Here is a 15,663-nt window from a genome sequence, read left to right as displayed (position 1 = left end):
GAACATAGATGCAAAAACACTCAACAAAATCATAGTAAAAAATATATCAAACAGATCGTCTATCATGATCAAGTACAATTTATTCGAGGCGTGAAAGGATGGTACAACATTTGAAAATCCATCAGCATCATCCACCACATTAACTAAAATAAGGACAAAAAGCACATGATCATCTCCATAGAAGCAGAAAAAGCACTTGACAAAATTCAACATCCATTCATGGTAAAAAATATCAACAAAATGAGTATAGAGGGCAAGTACCTCAACATAGTAAAGGCTATATATGACAAACCCACAGCCAACATCATACTTAACAGTGAGAATCTGAAAGCTTTTCCTCTAAGTCGGAAACAAGAGAAAGATGCCCACTCTTTCCACTTTTATTCAACATAGTGCTAGTGGTCCTGGCCACAGCAATCAGACAACACAAAGAAATAAAAGGCATCCAGATTGGTAAAGAAGAAGTTAAACTGTCACTGTTTGCAGATGACATGATATTATACATAAAAAATCTTAAAGAATCCACCCCTAAACTACTAGTACTAAGAACTGAATTCAGCCAAGTGGCAGGATACAAAATTAATACACAGAAATCTCTTGCATTCCTATACACTAATGATGAACTAGCAGAAAGAGAAATCAGGAAAACAATTCCATTCCCAACTGCATGAAAAAGAATAAAATGCCTAGGGATAAACCTAACAAAGGAAGTGAAAGACCTATACACTGAATACTACAAGACATTTAAGAAAAAGAAGATACTAATAAATGGAAATAACATCCCTTGCTCATGGATAGGAAGAATTAATATTGTCAAAATGGCCATCCTGCCTGAAGCAGTCTACCGATTCAGTGCAATCCCTATCAAAATGCCAACAGCATTTTTCAGTGAACAAGATCAAATAGTTCTAAAATTCATATGGAACCACAGAAGACCCTAAATAGCCAAAGCAATCATGAGAAGGAAGAATAAAGCAGGGGGCGGATTATGCTCCCCAACTTCAACCTCTACTACAAAGGCAATTTGGTACTGGCACAAGAAAAGACCCAAAGACCAATAGAACAGGGTAGGGATCCCAGATATAAACCCAAGCAAATGTGGTTGATTAATATACCATAATGGAGCCATGGACATACAATGGGGAAATGACAGCATCTTCAACAACTGGTGTTGGCAAAACTGGACAGCTACGTGCAAGAGAATGAAACTGGATTATTGTCTAGCCCCATACACAAAAGTCAATTCAAAATGGATCAAAGACCTGAATGTAAGTCATGAAACCATAAAACTCTTAGAAGACAACATATGCAAAATCTCTTGAATATAAACATGAGCAACTTTTTCCTGGATTCATCTCCTTGGGCAAGGGAAACAAAAGCAAAAATGAACAAATGGGACTACATCAAGCTTCTGTACAGCAAAAGACACCATTGGCAGAACAAAAAGGCATCCTACAGTATGGGAGAATATATTTGTAAACAACATATCCAACAAGTGATTAACATCCAAAATATGTAAAGCACATTCATATGCCTCAACACCCAAAAAGCAAATAACCCAATTAAAAAATGGTCACAGGATATGAACAGACGCTTCTTCAAAGAAGAAATTCAGATGGCCAAGAGGCACTTGAAAAGATGTTCCATATCACTAATTATCAGGGAAATGCAAATTAAAAGCACAATGAGATATCACCTTATACCGTTTAGAATGGCCAACATCAAAAAGACTAGGAACAACAAATGGTGGCTAGAATGCAGAGGAAGGGGATCGCTCCTGCACTGCCAGTGGGAATGTAAACTAGTTCAACCATTGTGGATAGCAATATGGAGGTTCCTCAAAAAACTAAAAATAGGAATTCCATTTGACCCATGAAGTCCACTCCTAGGAATTTACCCAGAGAAAAAAAGTTGTCAGATTCAAGAAGACATATGCACCCCTATGTTTATCACAGCACTATTTACTACAGCCAAGACATGGAAGCTACCTAAGTGTCCATCAGTAGATGGATGGATAAAGAAGAAGTGGTACATATGCCCAATGGAATACTATTCATCCATAAGAAAGAAACAAATCCTACCATTTGCAGCAACATGGATGTAGCTAGACGGTATTCTGCTCAGTGAAATAAGTTAGGGAGAGAAAGACAAGTACCGAATATTATTTGTGGAGTATAACAATGAAGCAAAACTGAAGGAACAAAGCAGCACACTCACAAACTCCAAGAAGGAACTAGCGGTTACCAAAGGGGAGGGGTGCAGGAGGGCGGTTGAGGAGGGAGGGAGAAGGGCATTGAGGGCTATTACGATCAGTAGACATGGTGTGGGGTGGATCATGGGGAAGACAGTGTAGCACAGAAAAGACATGGAGCGATGTGTGGCGTCTTACAACACCAATGGGCAGTGACTGCAATGGGATATGGGGGGAACTCGATATATGTGGGTGAATGTAGTAACCACATTATTTTTCATGTGAAACAGTCATAAGAGTGTATATCAATGATACCTTAATGAAAAAAAAGTCATTAAGTATTCTGTTCTAGGCCTTGGGTACTTTGGTTATCTGAGAAGTTTGATAAATCAGTTAGTAGGTGATTTAGGTGTCAAAAAAACATTCATCGTTCTCTGTGTACTTTTTGGAAACCTTAAATTTATAGTAGCATTTTTATATCAGAAGAATTGAAGAGTACTGTAATATACAGAGAATGTTAAATTAAGAGGAATTAAGAGGGTTTCAGATTCAGATTTAGCCCATTTGTTTACTACAAATAAGTATCATTCTTCTGTATGATAAAGGTGCATTTTTTAGGAGTCTTTTGTGGAAACTGGTTTCTAATTTCCTTGGTGTCCCATTAGTTTCAATTTATTTTGATAATCACAGTTGTCAAGTAAAATGTAAACTTCTCAATAAATTTACACCATATCTTCAAATATGTCTGGCTAGTCTGCCCTGGGGCATTTATAGCTACCCTGTTCACCCTTCCCTGCAATAAAAAGAAGAATCACTCTCTCACAGGAACAGAGAATTTAGCAAAATAATTTCTGGTGTAAATGAATATTTGATTTTGAAATAATTTGGTGAAAGAATGTAGAAATATTTGGAATCCTGTTTGGTGTTGTACTTTCTTGAATACTTTGTAAACAGGTAGATACTAACATTTTTAGGAAAGGAATTCATGAAACAGGATGTACAATATGATTTTAGATTTGTTTTATATATTTATATCAATATCTATACATGCCTAGAAAAAATTAGGAAGGGTATGCACCAAAATGTTTATATTGGTTATCTCTGGGTGGTAAAATCATGCAAGATTTTTCTTCTTTGTGTTTTTCTGTATTTCCTAAATGTTCTACAATGGATATGTATAGTTCACCCTCAAATAACATAGGTTTGAACTGCACAGGCCCATTTATACACTTTTTTTTTCAATAAAGGTCTTGGAAAAGGTTTTGGGAGACAGTTTAAAAGATCAATTTCTTTTTTCTAGCTTTATTGTAAGAATACAGTATAGAATTTATACAACATACAGAATATGTGTGAATATCTGTTCATGTTGTTAGTAAGGCTGCCAGTCAGCAGTATGCTTTTAGTAGTTAAGTTTTTGGGGAATGAAAAGTTCTAGGAGGATTTTTTTACTCTGTTGATCCCACGTTGTTTAAGGGTCAACTATTGCATGTATCATCAGAAATAAAATAATAATATTTAACATTTTCATATTATTTAAAATACAAATTAAAAGTCAGGGTTTAATTTGAAGATGAATGTATTACATTGTTTAATACACAAGTCAAGCTAGATAAAAGGTCATAACTTAATTACATTTGTTTTGTTTTATTAGTGGGGGGTGTCGGGCAGCATACTCCACTTAAATGGGGGGAAAAAGGTAGAAACACTGACCCTGTAAAAGATCAGCATTTTAAGGATGAGTTCCATTTTACTGGTTCTCTGAAATTCAAATCATAAGGATGCTGAGTAATACTTGTTAATAATTTATTGGATATTCTTGTTTTGGTAATGATTATACTGATTTTATATTCTTAGGTGGGAGGAAATATCCTTGCTAATGTGTATTAAACTGCTGCTTTGAAGCTTACCTACTTAGCTGATTTGATCCATTTAAAAATTTTCCTATAGGCTAAAGTGATGTCCAACGAGGTGGAAAAATTTGAGCAACGTAGTCAGGCTGAGCAGAAGAAAGAACTGAATAGCCTTTTGAAGACCCAGAAGAGAGAATACAAACTTCAAAAGGAACAGCTTAAGGAGGTATTTACTTTATAAAAATTTTCAAGCCACTTACCTGCTAACTGGTTATATCCAATATTGATCTACTCACAGAACCATTAAGATAAATTTTTCTTTTGTTTGTGGCCACTAACAATATATCAGTTTAAGTGAGGACATTGATTATGACCTATTACTTTTCAATGGCTGAGATCCTCAGTTGAGTGGGATCTAAAAAGAGTGATCTCTTGAAAATGTGAATTATTTTATAAAGCTATTATTTAGTAGCTTTCCTAAGCACTTCTTAAGTAATTGAGTCACTAGAAATAAAAATATTTTATCTGTGAAGAAGAGCCATACATCTCTTCCTTTAAAAGTAAATCATACCTTCTTACTTTGGGCTCAGATTACAATAATTTGTTCTTATTCTGATTTTAACACAGAAGAAGGATAAGAGGCATTTCTTCTCATCCCATTTTCTTTCATAGGAAAGCATGCTAATTATGTCTTTATGGCTACAGGATTTCATGTGTGTTTGCCCTTTATGTGCTGCTTTCTTGAACTTATTTTTATCGCAAATCTAGTCTAACTGTGAGGAAAGCCATGTTGTCCTAAGGAATTTCTGAAAGGGGATTATTATTCAAGATAGTGGTCAGGACAGGAAAATGGTATGTGTCAACTATAACATATTTATTATATTGCAGAGAATATAAATCAGCCATCTTTTGTTGGTATAAGATGATTTTTCAGAGACTATTGACCTTATGATTCTTCACCTGTTATTCAAGAAAGAAACCAATTCTTTATTACTTTTGTGGATAAGATACTCAAACACATAAATATAAAAAGCACATAAACTTGTAGTTCTCAACTGAAGGATGTCAATGAGAAGACAGAGAATACAGGCATATACACAAAGAATCATTTGACTATGTTTTTCAAAATCTTTTGCCAAGGAAATTCCCCACCCACCAAGACTTCCCCACTTTACACCCTCTTTTACAGACTGATGGACTGAAATTTTTAGTCCATGTAATTAATTATTAGCACACAGATAAATTAATCTTGATAAAATAACCATAATCTCTTTGGTATATTGCTTTTTTGTGTGTAGGAATTTGACCTATAATTAGACATATAAGTCTTATTAAGGACATTGGTGGCACAAAGCCTTGCTATATATACCCTGCCGAGTGAGGTTCATTGATAAGATTTTTCCAACTTTAAAGAATATAACCTATGTATTCCCATTACTGTAATCTAAAAGCTAAACTCAATACTAGAACATGGGATTTGAAAAGATGGTAAATAGGATTCCCAACTGTAAATAAATATCCAACAAAATGCCGTTCTATTGTTTCCTAGTGAAATCAGGTTTTAGTTTTATAAATGAATATGTTGTTTTAGATAATCCTTTAAGCATATAATTCATAGTCTAATAAGTTCATTTTCTTTTAGAAGGTAGTTTTGTGTCTGTATATGTCTGTGTGTGTGTGTGTGTGTTCATTTAGAATGATTATTATCAGTATAGAGGAAGGGACATACTATAGTCTTTGTGGGTGGGAAATTTCCTTGGCAAAAGATTTTGAAAAACATAGCCAAGTGATTCTGTATATGCCTGTATTATCCCTGTCTTCTCATTGACATCCTTAAGTTGAGAACTACAAACTTAAGTGTTTTTTATTTTTATGTGTTTGAATATCTTATCAATGAAAGTAATGAATAATTGTTTCTTTCTTGAACAACAGATGAAGAACCATAGGTTAACAGTCTCTAAAAAATCATCTTAGACCTAGGAAAGATGGCTGATTTATATTCTCTGCAAAGTTGATGCATTTTAGGTTGAAATATACTCGTATTAATTAGCATCCTCGGGTTTGCATCATTGAATGTATTGTCAATATTTTCATCTTGTCCAGTATAAATACGTTTTTTTAGGTAGTTTGTGAGATGATATTTAAAATGCTGTAGAAAAACATTGGTCTTGCCTTGTTCAATGGTTATAGTGCTGAATATTAAATCTATTCTAAAAGGTCTCTATTTTCCTTTGGTTTTGTTGATTTTCCATTTAATTTCCGGTCTTTTATACTGAACCCATCCTTAACTTTGCCAAAAACTTAGTATTTCTATTGTTGAAACCAAGAAGTGAGACATAACTATATTTTAACCTTAATTTTAATTCATGTGTAATTTTTACATGAAAGCACTGTCTTCTTCCCCTTTTTGGGAGGACTTTAAAGAAAGATGTTTTACTTCATTCACCAATCATTGCGTGCTTTCAAAGCTACAAGGCATCCTAAATATAGCTGTGCAAAGCTTAAAAGTATGCATGTTTTCTAGTGTATATTTTCTCTTTTCTTGTCCTACTTCATGGATAACTCCAGAAACAGAAAAATAATACCTACTTCCTTTAAGGTCATTGCCCTGCCTGCCCATGAGAGAGGGCACAAATTAAGTACTTTTACTGAAGATTACCAGCTACCAAATAGTATATTCATGTAGTTAATTTTTATGTATTTTGAACTCAGTTGTTTTTTATCTTGCCAGGAGCTGAATGAAAACAAGAGCACCCCAAGAAAAGAAAAAGAGGAATGGCTTTCAAAGCAGAAAGAGAACATACAGCATTTCCAAGAAGAGGAAAGACCAATCTTCTTCAGCATCTGAGACGGTACCTAGAGCTGCAATGCCGTCGCTTGAAAAGAAAGTTGTTACTTGGGTGCCATAACTTGGAACAGGACCTTGTCAGGGAGGTATGTGTAAATGGTGTGAAATCAGAATCTTCCTGAAAATATGTCAGTCACATCCCACCCTCAGGGCCTTAGAGCACCTCTGCTTGCCTTTGCCTAAGTCCTTCTTCCCTGGAAACCCAACCCACACAGTTCACCTTCTCCCTCACTTCATGTCTCCTGAATTCTGATCTCCAAATCATCCTCCCTTCTTTAAATATTCTTGCACTCCTCTCTCTCTCTCTCTCTCTCTCTCTCTCTCTCTCACACACACACACACACACACACACGTACGTGCACACACTTTTTATGGGGATCTCTCTCTCCCCAAGTAGAATGGAAATTAGATGAAGTCCCAGGTTCTGTTCAGAGCTTTTATATCCAGTGGCTAGGTATATCCAGACCTTGTAGCTAGTGGCTGGCCCATAATAGGTATTCAATAAATATGTATTAAGTAAATATATAATAAATATTAATTCCATGAATGAAAGAACTGTTACTTTTTAAATATGAGAAAATTAATTGGATAACTTATGCCTTTTCATCTGAAATGGGTGCCATGAAGGTATATACTACCATTTAACATAGTTTTATAATCATGAAATTATTCATTGGGAATATGTAGAAACTTATGCCAATGAAAACAACGGTTCTCATTATCAGGTATACCTATGAGCATAGATCAATTTATTTCCAAGAGTGGCTTAAAATAAACTTCAAGTATAACATAATTATTCAAATTCACTAATAATTAAAGAAATTCAAATGAAAACAATTGCATCAATTAGATAAGATCGGTCTAAAAAATTGGTAAGTCCTAGTAGTGGCATGGGAAAGTGGTCAATGTTGGTAAGAAAATAAATTGACACTGCCATTTTGGAGCATAATTCATCAGCTTTAACAATGTAATTTGCGTGTATCTTCTACCCATTGAATACACTTCTAGAATTCTATCCTAAAGAAATAGTAACATAATTATGTGGTGTATCATGTGTAGATGTTTATTGAAAATTTGTCATAAAACAAAAAACAGAAAAACTATGGCATCAGAAAGCACAAGCTTCCTATAAAAATTTTTTAAACTCTGTATTTGTCCATTATATTTTTAGGTAAAGAAAGCATATTATATGCCTATAATATATATTGTTATTCAATTTTAAAACTGTATGTTTTTGTGTAATGGTTGTGTCACGATAAGCATGGGGAAGGGTGGGAAACATATGCACCAAATGTTGGCCCCTGGAGAAGGGGCAGCAGAGGCAAAGGGGGCACGTCTGATTTCCTTCTACATAAAAAGAGAGGGAGAGTGTGTGAGTGTATATGTGTGTGTTGTACATTTGATCTTTTAAACTGAAAAAAATTGTAGTAACATTATTGATCATGAGGTAGGTATTCTGACAGCTTTCCACTTATGAACTCATTTCACCCTCACATTAATTTTATGAAACAGCTATGTTATGGTCTCCATTTGAGAAGTAATGAAATGGAAGCACAGAGAGTTTAAGTAATTAACCTAAGGACTCACTGCTTGTCAGTAGCAGAGCCAGGATTTAGAAAGCAGGCAGCCTAGCCCTAGAGTCTTGTGTTCTTAACCACTGCACTATACTGGGTATATATACTGCATGTAATAGAATTGAATGTATACTCTGAAGAAATTCAAAGGATGACTTAGAAATCCTGTTCAATACAAAATTAGGAAACATAAATGACGGAAACAGAGTAGAAAGGACATTAAATCTCTTGGGACAGATTTGATATGTCTTAAGCTTGTTGCTAAAAGTAGTATAAATAGTAAATGAACAGATAAGGCAATTGTACTACTAATTGCCCATTTTCTACAGTTCCAGTAATAAAAGTCTAATATTCACTGTGCAGCCATTATTAAATCAGAGGATTACATCTATATATCCTGGTTATTCAGTTTCTTAGGATTTTTTTTCTCCTGGCATTGTACATCAGCAAATTATACCTTTGTCTTTTTTTTATGGATTAGGAATTAAATAAAAGAAAGGCTCAAAAGGACTTAGAGCATGCAATGCTACTGCGACAGCATGAATCCACGCAAGAACTGGAGTTCCGCCACCTCAGCACAGTGCAGAAGATGCGCTGTGAGTTGATGAGACTGCAGCATCAAGCCAAGCTCACTGACCAGCTGGAGCGTAATAAACGGAGAGAGCGAGAACTAAGGCGGAAGCATGTCATGCAGGTTCGACAGCAGCCTAAGAGTCTGAAGGTACCTTTAGCCTAAGCTTCTTGACAAAGGAGAACAGATAAAAGGCATCATGTAAACAGTGAAAGTCTAAGCCAGATGTCTGTCATAAAGAAATTGAATAAGCTTTTTTTCTTTTCATTTTCAGCATGTTTGGTTAGTGTTGGTGTAGAGGGTCTATGGCTACAGACTTCTGCTTGTGTATTTCTCAGCAGAGTACCAAAAAATGGCCAGAACTTTTTAACTGTGGAAAGTGTCATCAATAAGATTCAAAATTCTCATTTTAAGTGTACCCAAATGTCCAGTGTTGATACTACAATCTACATATCACATACTAACCTGCTGGCTTCTCTCTGTTGTTCCAAGTTTTATAGTTTTGGAATCTTATTTCCTCTGAATGTGATTTGTATCCAAAAGAGGCAGTAAGTTCTTAATTAGTACAGAAACCAGTGAATGAAAAATGCCTTTTTACCCCCTCTCCCTTCATTGTCAATACTCATCTTTAGAGGATTAGTGGAATTATCACACTCCCATTCTTTCTGTGTTTGGTAACATAGGAAAGACCACGGCATGTGTAGTTGGAGTATATTTTTTAAATTAGTACATCAGAGTGAAGCAAGGTATTATGTGCTCTCTTGTAGACAAATAAGGAAAGACAAGTGTTGGTGATATATAATATCAAAGGACTTTAAATTTTGTATTTGCTTTGATAGAGAAATTTATTTATATGATACAAAATTCAAAAGATGCCAAAGTGTATTTATTATAAAGTTAAAGGATTCCCTCTCCTTGTTCTTTAGGCCACCTGGTCCAGCCCCCTCTACCAAAATCAACCAGAGTTAACAATTCCAAGGAATTTTCAAATTTTGTAACTTGTAATGAATATGTGAAGTATAATCACATGAATCTTAATTAAAAAAAAACCCAAAACGATCCACTATATATGTTGTCACCCACAGTAGTACCTCAGTTAATCTGTACATGTCTGCACATTGTAAACTTGTATTTACATCCAATAAGGCCCCGGTTCCACACTATCTTCTTTATCCCCTTTTTCAAACTCTTTGGCAATTTAACTATAAAACCATCAGGTAACAACACTTACCTGAATAACTCTCCTGAAGTGAAGTGAAATTCACTCACAGAAGTAATCTGTGTCCAAACCAGAGGCTAAACCACACCTAGTGGTATCTCTGATTCCTATTCAACTCCATTCGTACAAGTTGTCCTGAAGAAAACACAGAAGCAAAGCTAAGATTCACCCTTTCCTTGTGAATCTAAGTAAAATTTTATACTTTGCTGTATCTTCAAAACAGCTAATGAACATCGTTTACAGAGTGGCTCGTACGTTGACTACCCTCAGAACCGTCATTAGTTAATGCTTATCACAATCAGAATTCATAATGATTTTCCAGATTTATTTTGTCTTTGTAGTGGTTACATAGTAGGGTTTCCCACCAAAAGATATTTAAAGCATGTCTATAAAATGAATTACAGTTTTAAAGTGAGCAGCACCCAGAAGTAAACCAAACTGAAAGCTTGTTTAGTGTCTTTGGTCAGACCATAACTCTGATATGACTTCATTTCCCTGGGGCTTCGGAGCGGTTAGTTGTTTGCTGTTTAGCCCTTCCTTTTTGTTCCGTTGTGGCAGCCTTCTCAGTTTGAATGCTTGTAGACACTAGTCTGATTTTCACAGATACTGTTAAAAAAAAAGGGGGAAAAATAATGTCTCACAGTCGTAGTTAGACTTCAGATAGAAAGTTACGTGTCTCACGATACGTAAGCTCAAGATTTTCTGTAAAAGAAATTGTTCTGTTACTTTAGTGGGAAAGAAAATCACCATGTTCCTCTTAGTTGTATATATCTATCTACTTTCACAATTTGAACAAAACAGACTCTTTTTTTAAAATTAAGGTATCAATGATAAACAATCTTAAGAAGGTTTCACATGAGCAACATTGTGGTTTCAACATTCATTCATACTATCCAGTCCCCCCCAACCCACTGCAGTCACTGTCCATCAGTGTAGTAAGACACTATAGAGTCATTACTGTCTTCTCCTTGCTGTGCTGCGTTCCCCGTGACCCCACTATATTGTGAGTGCTAATAATAGTGCCCTTAATCCCCTTCTCCGTCCCTCCCCACCCACACTCCCCAACCCCTTCCCTTTGGTAACCCTAGTCCCTTCTTGGAGAAAACAGACTCTATTTTAACATCATGTCATTTCACTTACATAAGTAAGAGTTGCAACTTTTTTAGGTAAATTTGTACTTGCTAAGTAGTAGTTCAACTTCAATAGTTGCAACTATTCCAACTTTCTCCAAGACTTTAAGGGGGATAGGAGGACTTCAGTTTGCACACTTAGGTAAGCTGACAGTATTTGTAGACATTGGGGCACCATTTCTGAGGAATGACTTGGGTAAACACCTATTGTTTATCTGCCATTTCTTCATCTGCCATTAGGTGACGTTTTGTCAGTATAAGTGATTAAGAAACAACTGGAACATGTTTATCCTGCTTTCCTTGAGTGAAACATTGAGGAATATAGTTTGTTCTTGGTATAAGTATAAATCTTGTTGAAAAAATTTTTCAGGGCATTCCTTTTTGTCATTAGCTAGTGATATGGCGTGACTGTAGTTTTCTTGGCAATATATTTGAATATTTAAAAGTTTTTTAAAGAATGGAGGCTGTTACACAAAGTCAGAAGAGAATTCTAAATTTCATTGTTCCATTTCTGGCTAACTTGGAGGAATTTTATTAACCAAGGGCAGTATTTAAGAGCAGTGCTAAGCGTAACTAAACCAAGAGTTTGTCTTTCTAGCTAGACATTTCTTGACCCTTCACAGAATAAAGGTACATGACTGTGACTTAGTACCTCAATTGGTGTGTAAAATGCAGAAAAGGATATATATTTGATTTTGTAGTATGGGAGCAAAGAGTGTGAACTAGTTCCTTGACAAGAGTGTTTGGTCATACATGCATTTGCACACTTAGTCAACCATTCAATATCTGGCAGTGTATATATTGAGGTAAATAATTTCAACTATAGGTTCTGCCTTTGTGTAGCAAATGAGTGTTGTTACTTGTAGGCTTGATGGGTATACCTTATAAAATATATCTCATCTTACTAAGTTTTGTTGAAACTTGAGTTCATAGAATAATTAACCTGTGATTTAAAGCCAGAGTTATTCTGTTTCTGGACTCAAATCACTTTATCTCAAAAATGTTTATGTAGTTCATGTCTGTTATCATTACCACAAGAAGGGTTGTCCCTTCCCTTGCCTCATAACTTTTCTTTGACCTTTGAAAGATTAGTTAGCTGACTTTCAGGTTTTTGCTCGTGGTGCTAAAGAGTAAACCCTAAGGAGAAGCAGACCCAAAACTTAGCCATCTTAACTGAGCAGTATGACCACAACGTTAATGAAATGCTCTCCACTCGAGCTGTAAGTTTATTTTACTTAGGCAAAACAAATTTAGTGCCCGTTTCCTTCCACCGCCTGAATAAAATCCCAACAACAAATATTAAGTTGGAAATGAAAACTCTGCTGCACCTTGGGAAATAGTCATGGTGGTCCATATTCTTCTTGTTCTCAGCATTGCTTGGAAATATGCATGATGCATATGTAATTCTCTTTGATACATTTGGACATGAGGTTCCACATAGACTCTCTGCTGGTGCCTTGTAGAGGTTTAGTACATATACCAACAGTGTATCAAGATTGGAGAAGCAACTTTGTTAAGCAATGTTCAAAAAGTAGTACTTGATCGGGAATCCAGATGGTCACATTTGAGTGCAGGTACAAAATATTTGCTATGTAAGTTTGCAGACTTTTTCTTAATGGGCCAGATAGTAAATATTTTAGGAGGAAAAATTGAGATTATTACGTGGGTATTTGCACAGCCATTTAAAATGTGACCATTTCAGAATGTAAAAAACCATTCCTAATTAGTGGAGTATTGAAAAACAAAAACAAAACATCAGGTAGCTGTTCAGATTTGGCCCATAAGCTGTAGCATGCTTGTCCTTGTTCTGTAGTTATTTCCATTGGAGAGAAGAGATTCACAGTCTTATATCAATCAAATTCTATGTTTTTCTTTAAAAACTAATGATTATTTAGGCATCATCCAAATAGCTTATGATAGCTTTATTCTTATAATGCCGTCATTGGTTGCTGTGTTTTCCTTTTCCAGAGATGTTTATTCGAAGATGTAAAAGAGAACAGTTGTGCCCTATAGAAGAGTAGTCTGTCTTAACTTACACCTCCTCCTTTCCATAGGTCATGAAAAGATAGCTCACAGGAGGATATATCTGTTTTCTTTCTCTCTTTCAGCCGCATTTGGATGAAGCACAGGAGGCAGAGTGCCAGGCTTTGAAAATGCAGCGGCAGCAGGAACTGGAGCTGTTGACTGAATTTCAGAGCAAGATCAAAATGCAGGCTGAGGCACAACATGCTCAAGAGCTTCGGGAGCTTGAACAGAGGGTCTCCCTCCACAAGGCACTCTTAAAATAACAGGTATACATAATAGAAAAAAGTAATTGTGCCAGTATTTGCTTTCATCAAAATCATTTCATAAATATATTTTCGTGATGACAGAGGTGGCATTACATTGTTTTCACAATACCATATTTCCTTAATTCTAGTTTTAGTAGTGTTTCCTTTTTCTTTAAAATTACTGATTCAGTAATGAACCTTAAAATTAACGAGTGTGATATATTAAAGGAATATACCTAAGTAGTAATTGCTAGAGGAATGATGTGGAGTTATGTGAAGACAGTTGAATTGTAAAAGGATAGCTCTGGCTCCGTCTTCCTCACTTCTTTTGTGTACCTAGTTGTACCTAAAGAAATTGGAGAGAAACTTGGATAGTGAAGGAAGAAACTTTAGTAATTGCTTGAGAGAGACAAGGAAAAGGGATCAGGAATATACTTTATTCATTCATCCTTGGTCTGAAACTGTACAGATTGATGCATTACTAGAAAAGAGAAGGTAAAACCAGTTTTACACAGATGAAGAGTCAGGCTGAAAATATTATTTCTAGATGTAGCTTTATTTATTTTACTTATTCTTTGTCATATATATTATAACTAGAATCCCTAAATTCACTTGTGTCCTTTAAGGTTCTGAGGCTGTATGTGTGTGTGTGTGTGTGTGTGTGTGTGTTGGAAAAAGAACAATGGGTAGAAGCTTTTGAGAAAGAGAGGAAAGGCATTTGTTCTGAGTAGTAGTGGAATATCACTTGTATCCAGGATTGAATGCTATGTTCCAGAATTCCTGAGCCATAAGTTCCCAGCAGCTGGCATGGTCTTAGGTCCATTGTAAATTAACACGTGCCTAATGGTTTTGTCTGTTAAAAATTGTCATTGCTTCTGGACCATTAATTGGCCCATAGATTTTCCTCTACTTTCTACAGTTCTTGTGATAAAAATAGAATACCTCATTTCTATTAAAAAATATGTTCTTAAAAACTCCACCTAAATAAGGTGTTGCTATTTCTCTGGCACAGCTGTCTTTATTACTGGCTCCTTTAAGAGTTACTTGCCTCTAAAAATTATCTCAATTGTGTCTCATTCAAGATGGGAAGACAGAAACAGATATAAATTTTTAGAAAAATGTAGTTGTCCCATGTACAGAATTCATAAATATGCCTGATTTTGACTTGCATATTTAAAATGTAATCTAAAGTTCCATCTCTTAATGCTTCAAAATTATCACTAAAAGAGAAACCTATAGTATTTCAGTAACAGTGTTATGAGAGAAATATTGGTACTGTTCTATTTGTATTTTTAGCTCCACCTAGTGGCTCTGAGTTAAAGAGTGCTAATTAGTGTCTTAGGTGTAATCTGATTTCAATATATGAACTAAGGCCTTTATGTTCTACAAAACCAGGTAAAATGTTGGCATAGGGCTGATACCATTGCCAGAAGTGCAGTGTCACTCTCATACATTGTTAATACATTTTGGAAGTATATATTGATCTTTGAAAATGTTAAGCAAAGAATTTAGAGAATTTAGAGAAAAGAAATCCTCAATACAGGAAAAGCAATACGCATAAATATGTTAATTATGGCAGAGTTTATAATGGTTTAAAACACTTAACCATCTAAAATAATTAAGTGCTTATGACCAAGCCACCTAATAAAATCTTACTCAACCATTTAAATAATGGCTATAAAGATAGTATTAATGTGGAAAAATGTTTATGAGGTGTTGAATAAAATAAAGACAAATCACACTTAAAGTGAGTTGAACTAATACTTATAATGGCTATAATAATATGGTAGATTGGTTGTGGTGGTTTGTATTTGATAATAGACATGCATAAGATAATTTAGTATTAAAAATAATAAAAGAAATAGTGGAATAAATCTACAGTCCTTTGAGTTGCTACTTGATTTTTAAGGCTCATGTTTATATTTCAAGTGAAGTGCATGACTATAAAGCAGTTTGGGGTCAGTCAGTTGGCAACTACCAAGGCAGTGATATACCCATGGTATGATTTGA

General features: G+C 35.1%; 1 protein-coding gene across 18 annotated transcripts in view; it reads left to right on the top strand.

Moving 5' to 3' along the window:
• The window catches only part of LOC140847879 (serine/threonine-protein kinase TAO1-like), a 210,763-nt gene that overhangs the window by 174,395 nt on the left and 20,705 nt on the right, over window positions 1-15,663 (top strand). For all 18 annotated transcript variants that reach the window (XR_012128137.1, XR_012128138.1, XM_073229435.1 and 15 more), the window contains 4 exons: window positions 4,139-4,267; window positions 6,773-6,975; window positions 8,945-9,184; window positions 13,492-13,674. Coding sequence is in view for 16 of the 18 variants with exons in the window: in XM_073229435.1 (XP_073085536.1) it covers window positions 6,817-6,975; window positions 8,945-9,184; window positions 13,492-13,671 (579 nt within the window). In the remaining 2 variants the exon portion in view is untranslated. The remainder of the gene's footprint in view (window positions 1-4,138; window positions 4,268-6,772; window positions 6,976-8,944; window positions 9,185-13,491; window positions 13,675-15,663) is intronic.

Source organism: Manis javanica, chromosome 2, assembly GCF_040802235.1.
Source record: "Manis javanica isolate MJ-LG chromosome 2, MJ_LKY, whole genome shotgun sequence".
In the NCBI taxonomy this organism is placed as follows: domain Eukaryota; kingdom Metazoa; phylum Chordata; class Mammalia; order Pholidota; family Manidae; genus Manis; species Manis javanica.
Note: the sequence above shows the minus strand (reverse complement) of the source record. Positions and strands in the feature narration are given on the sequence as shown.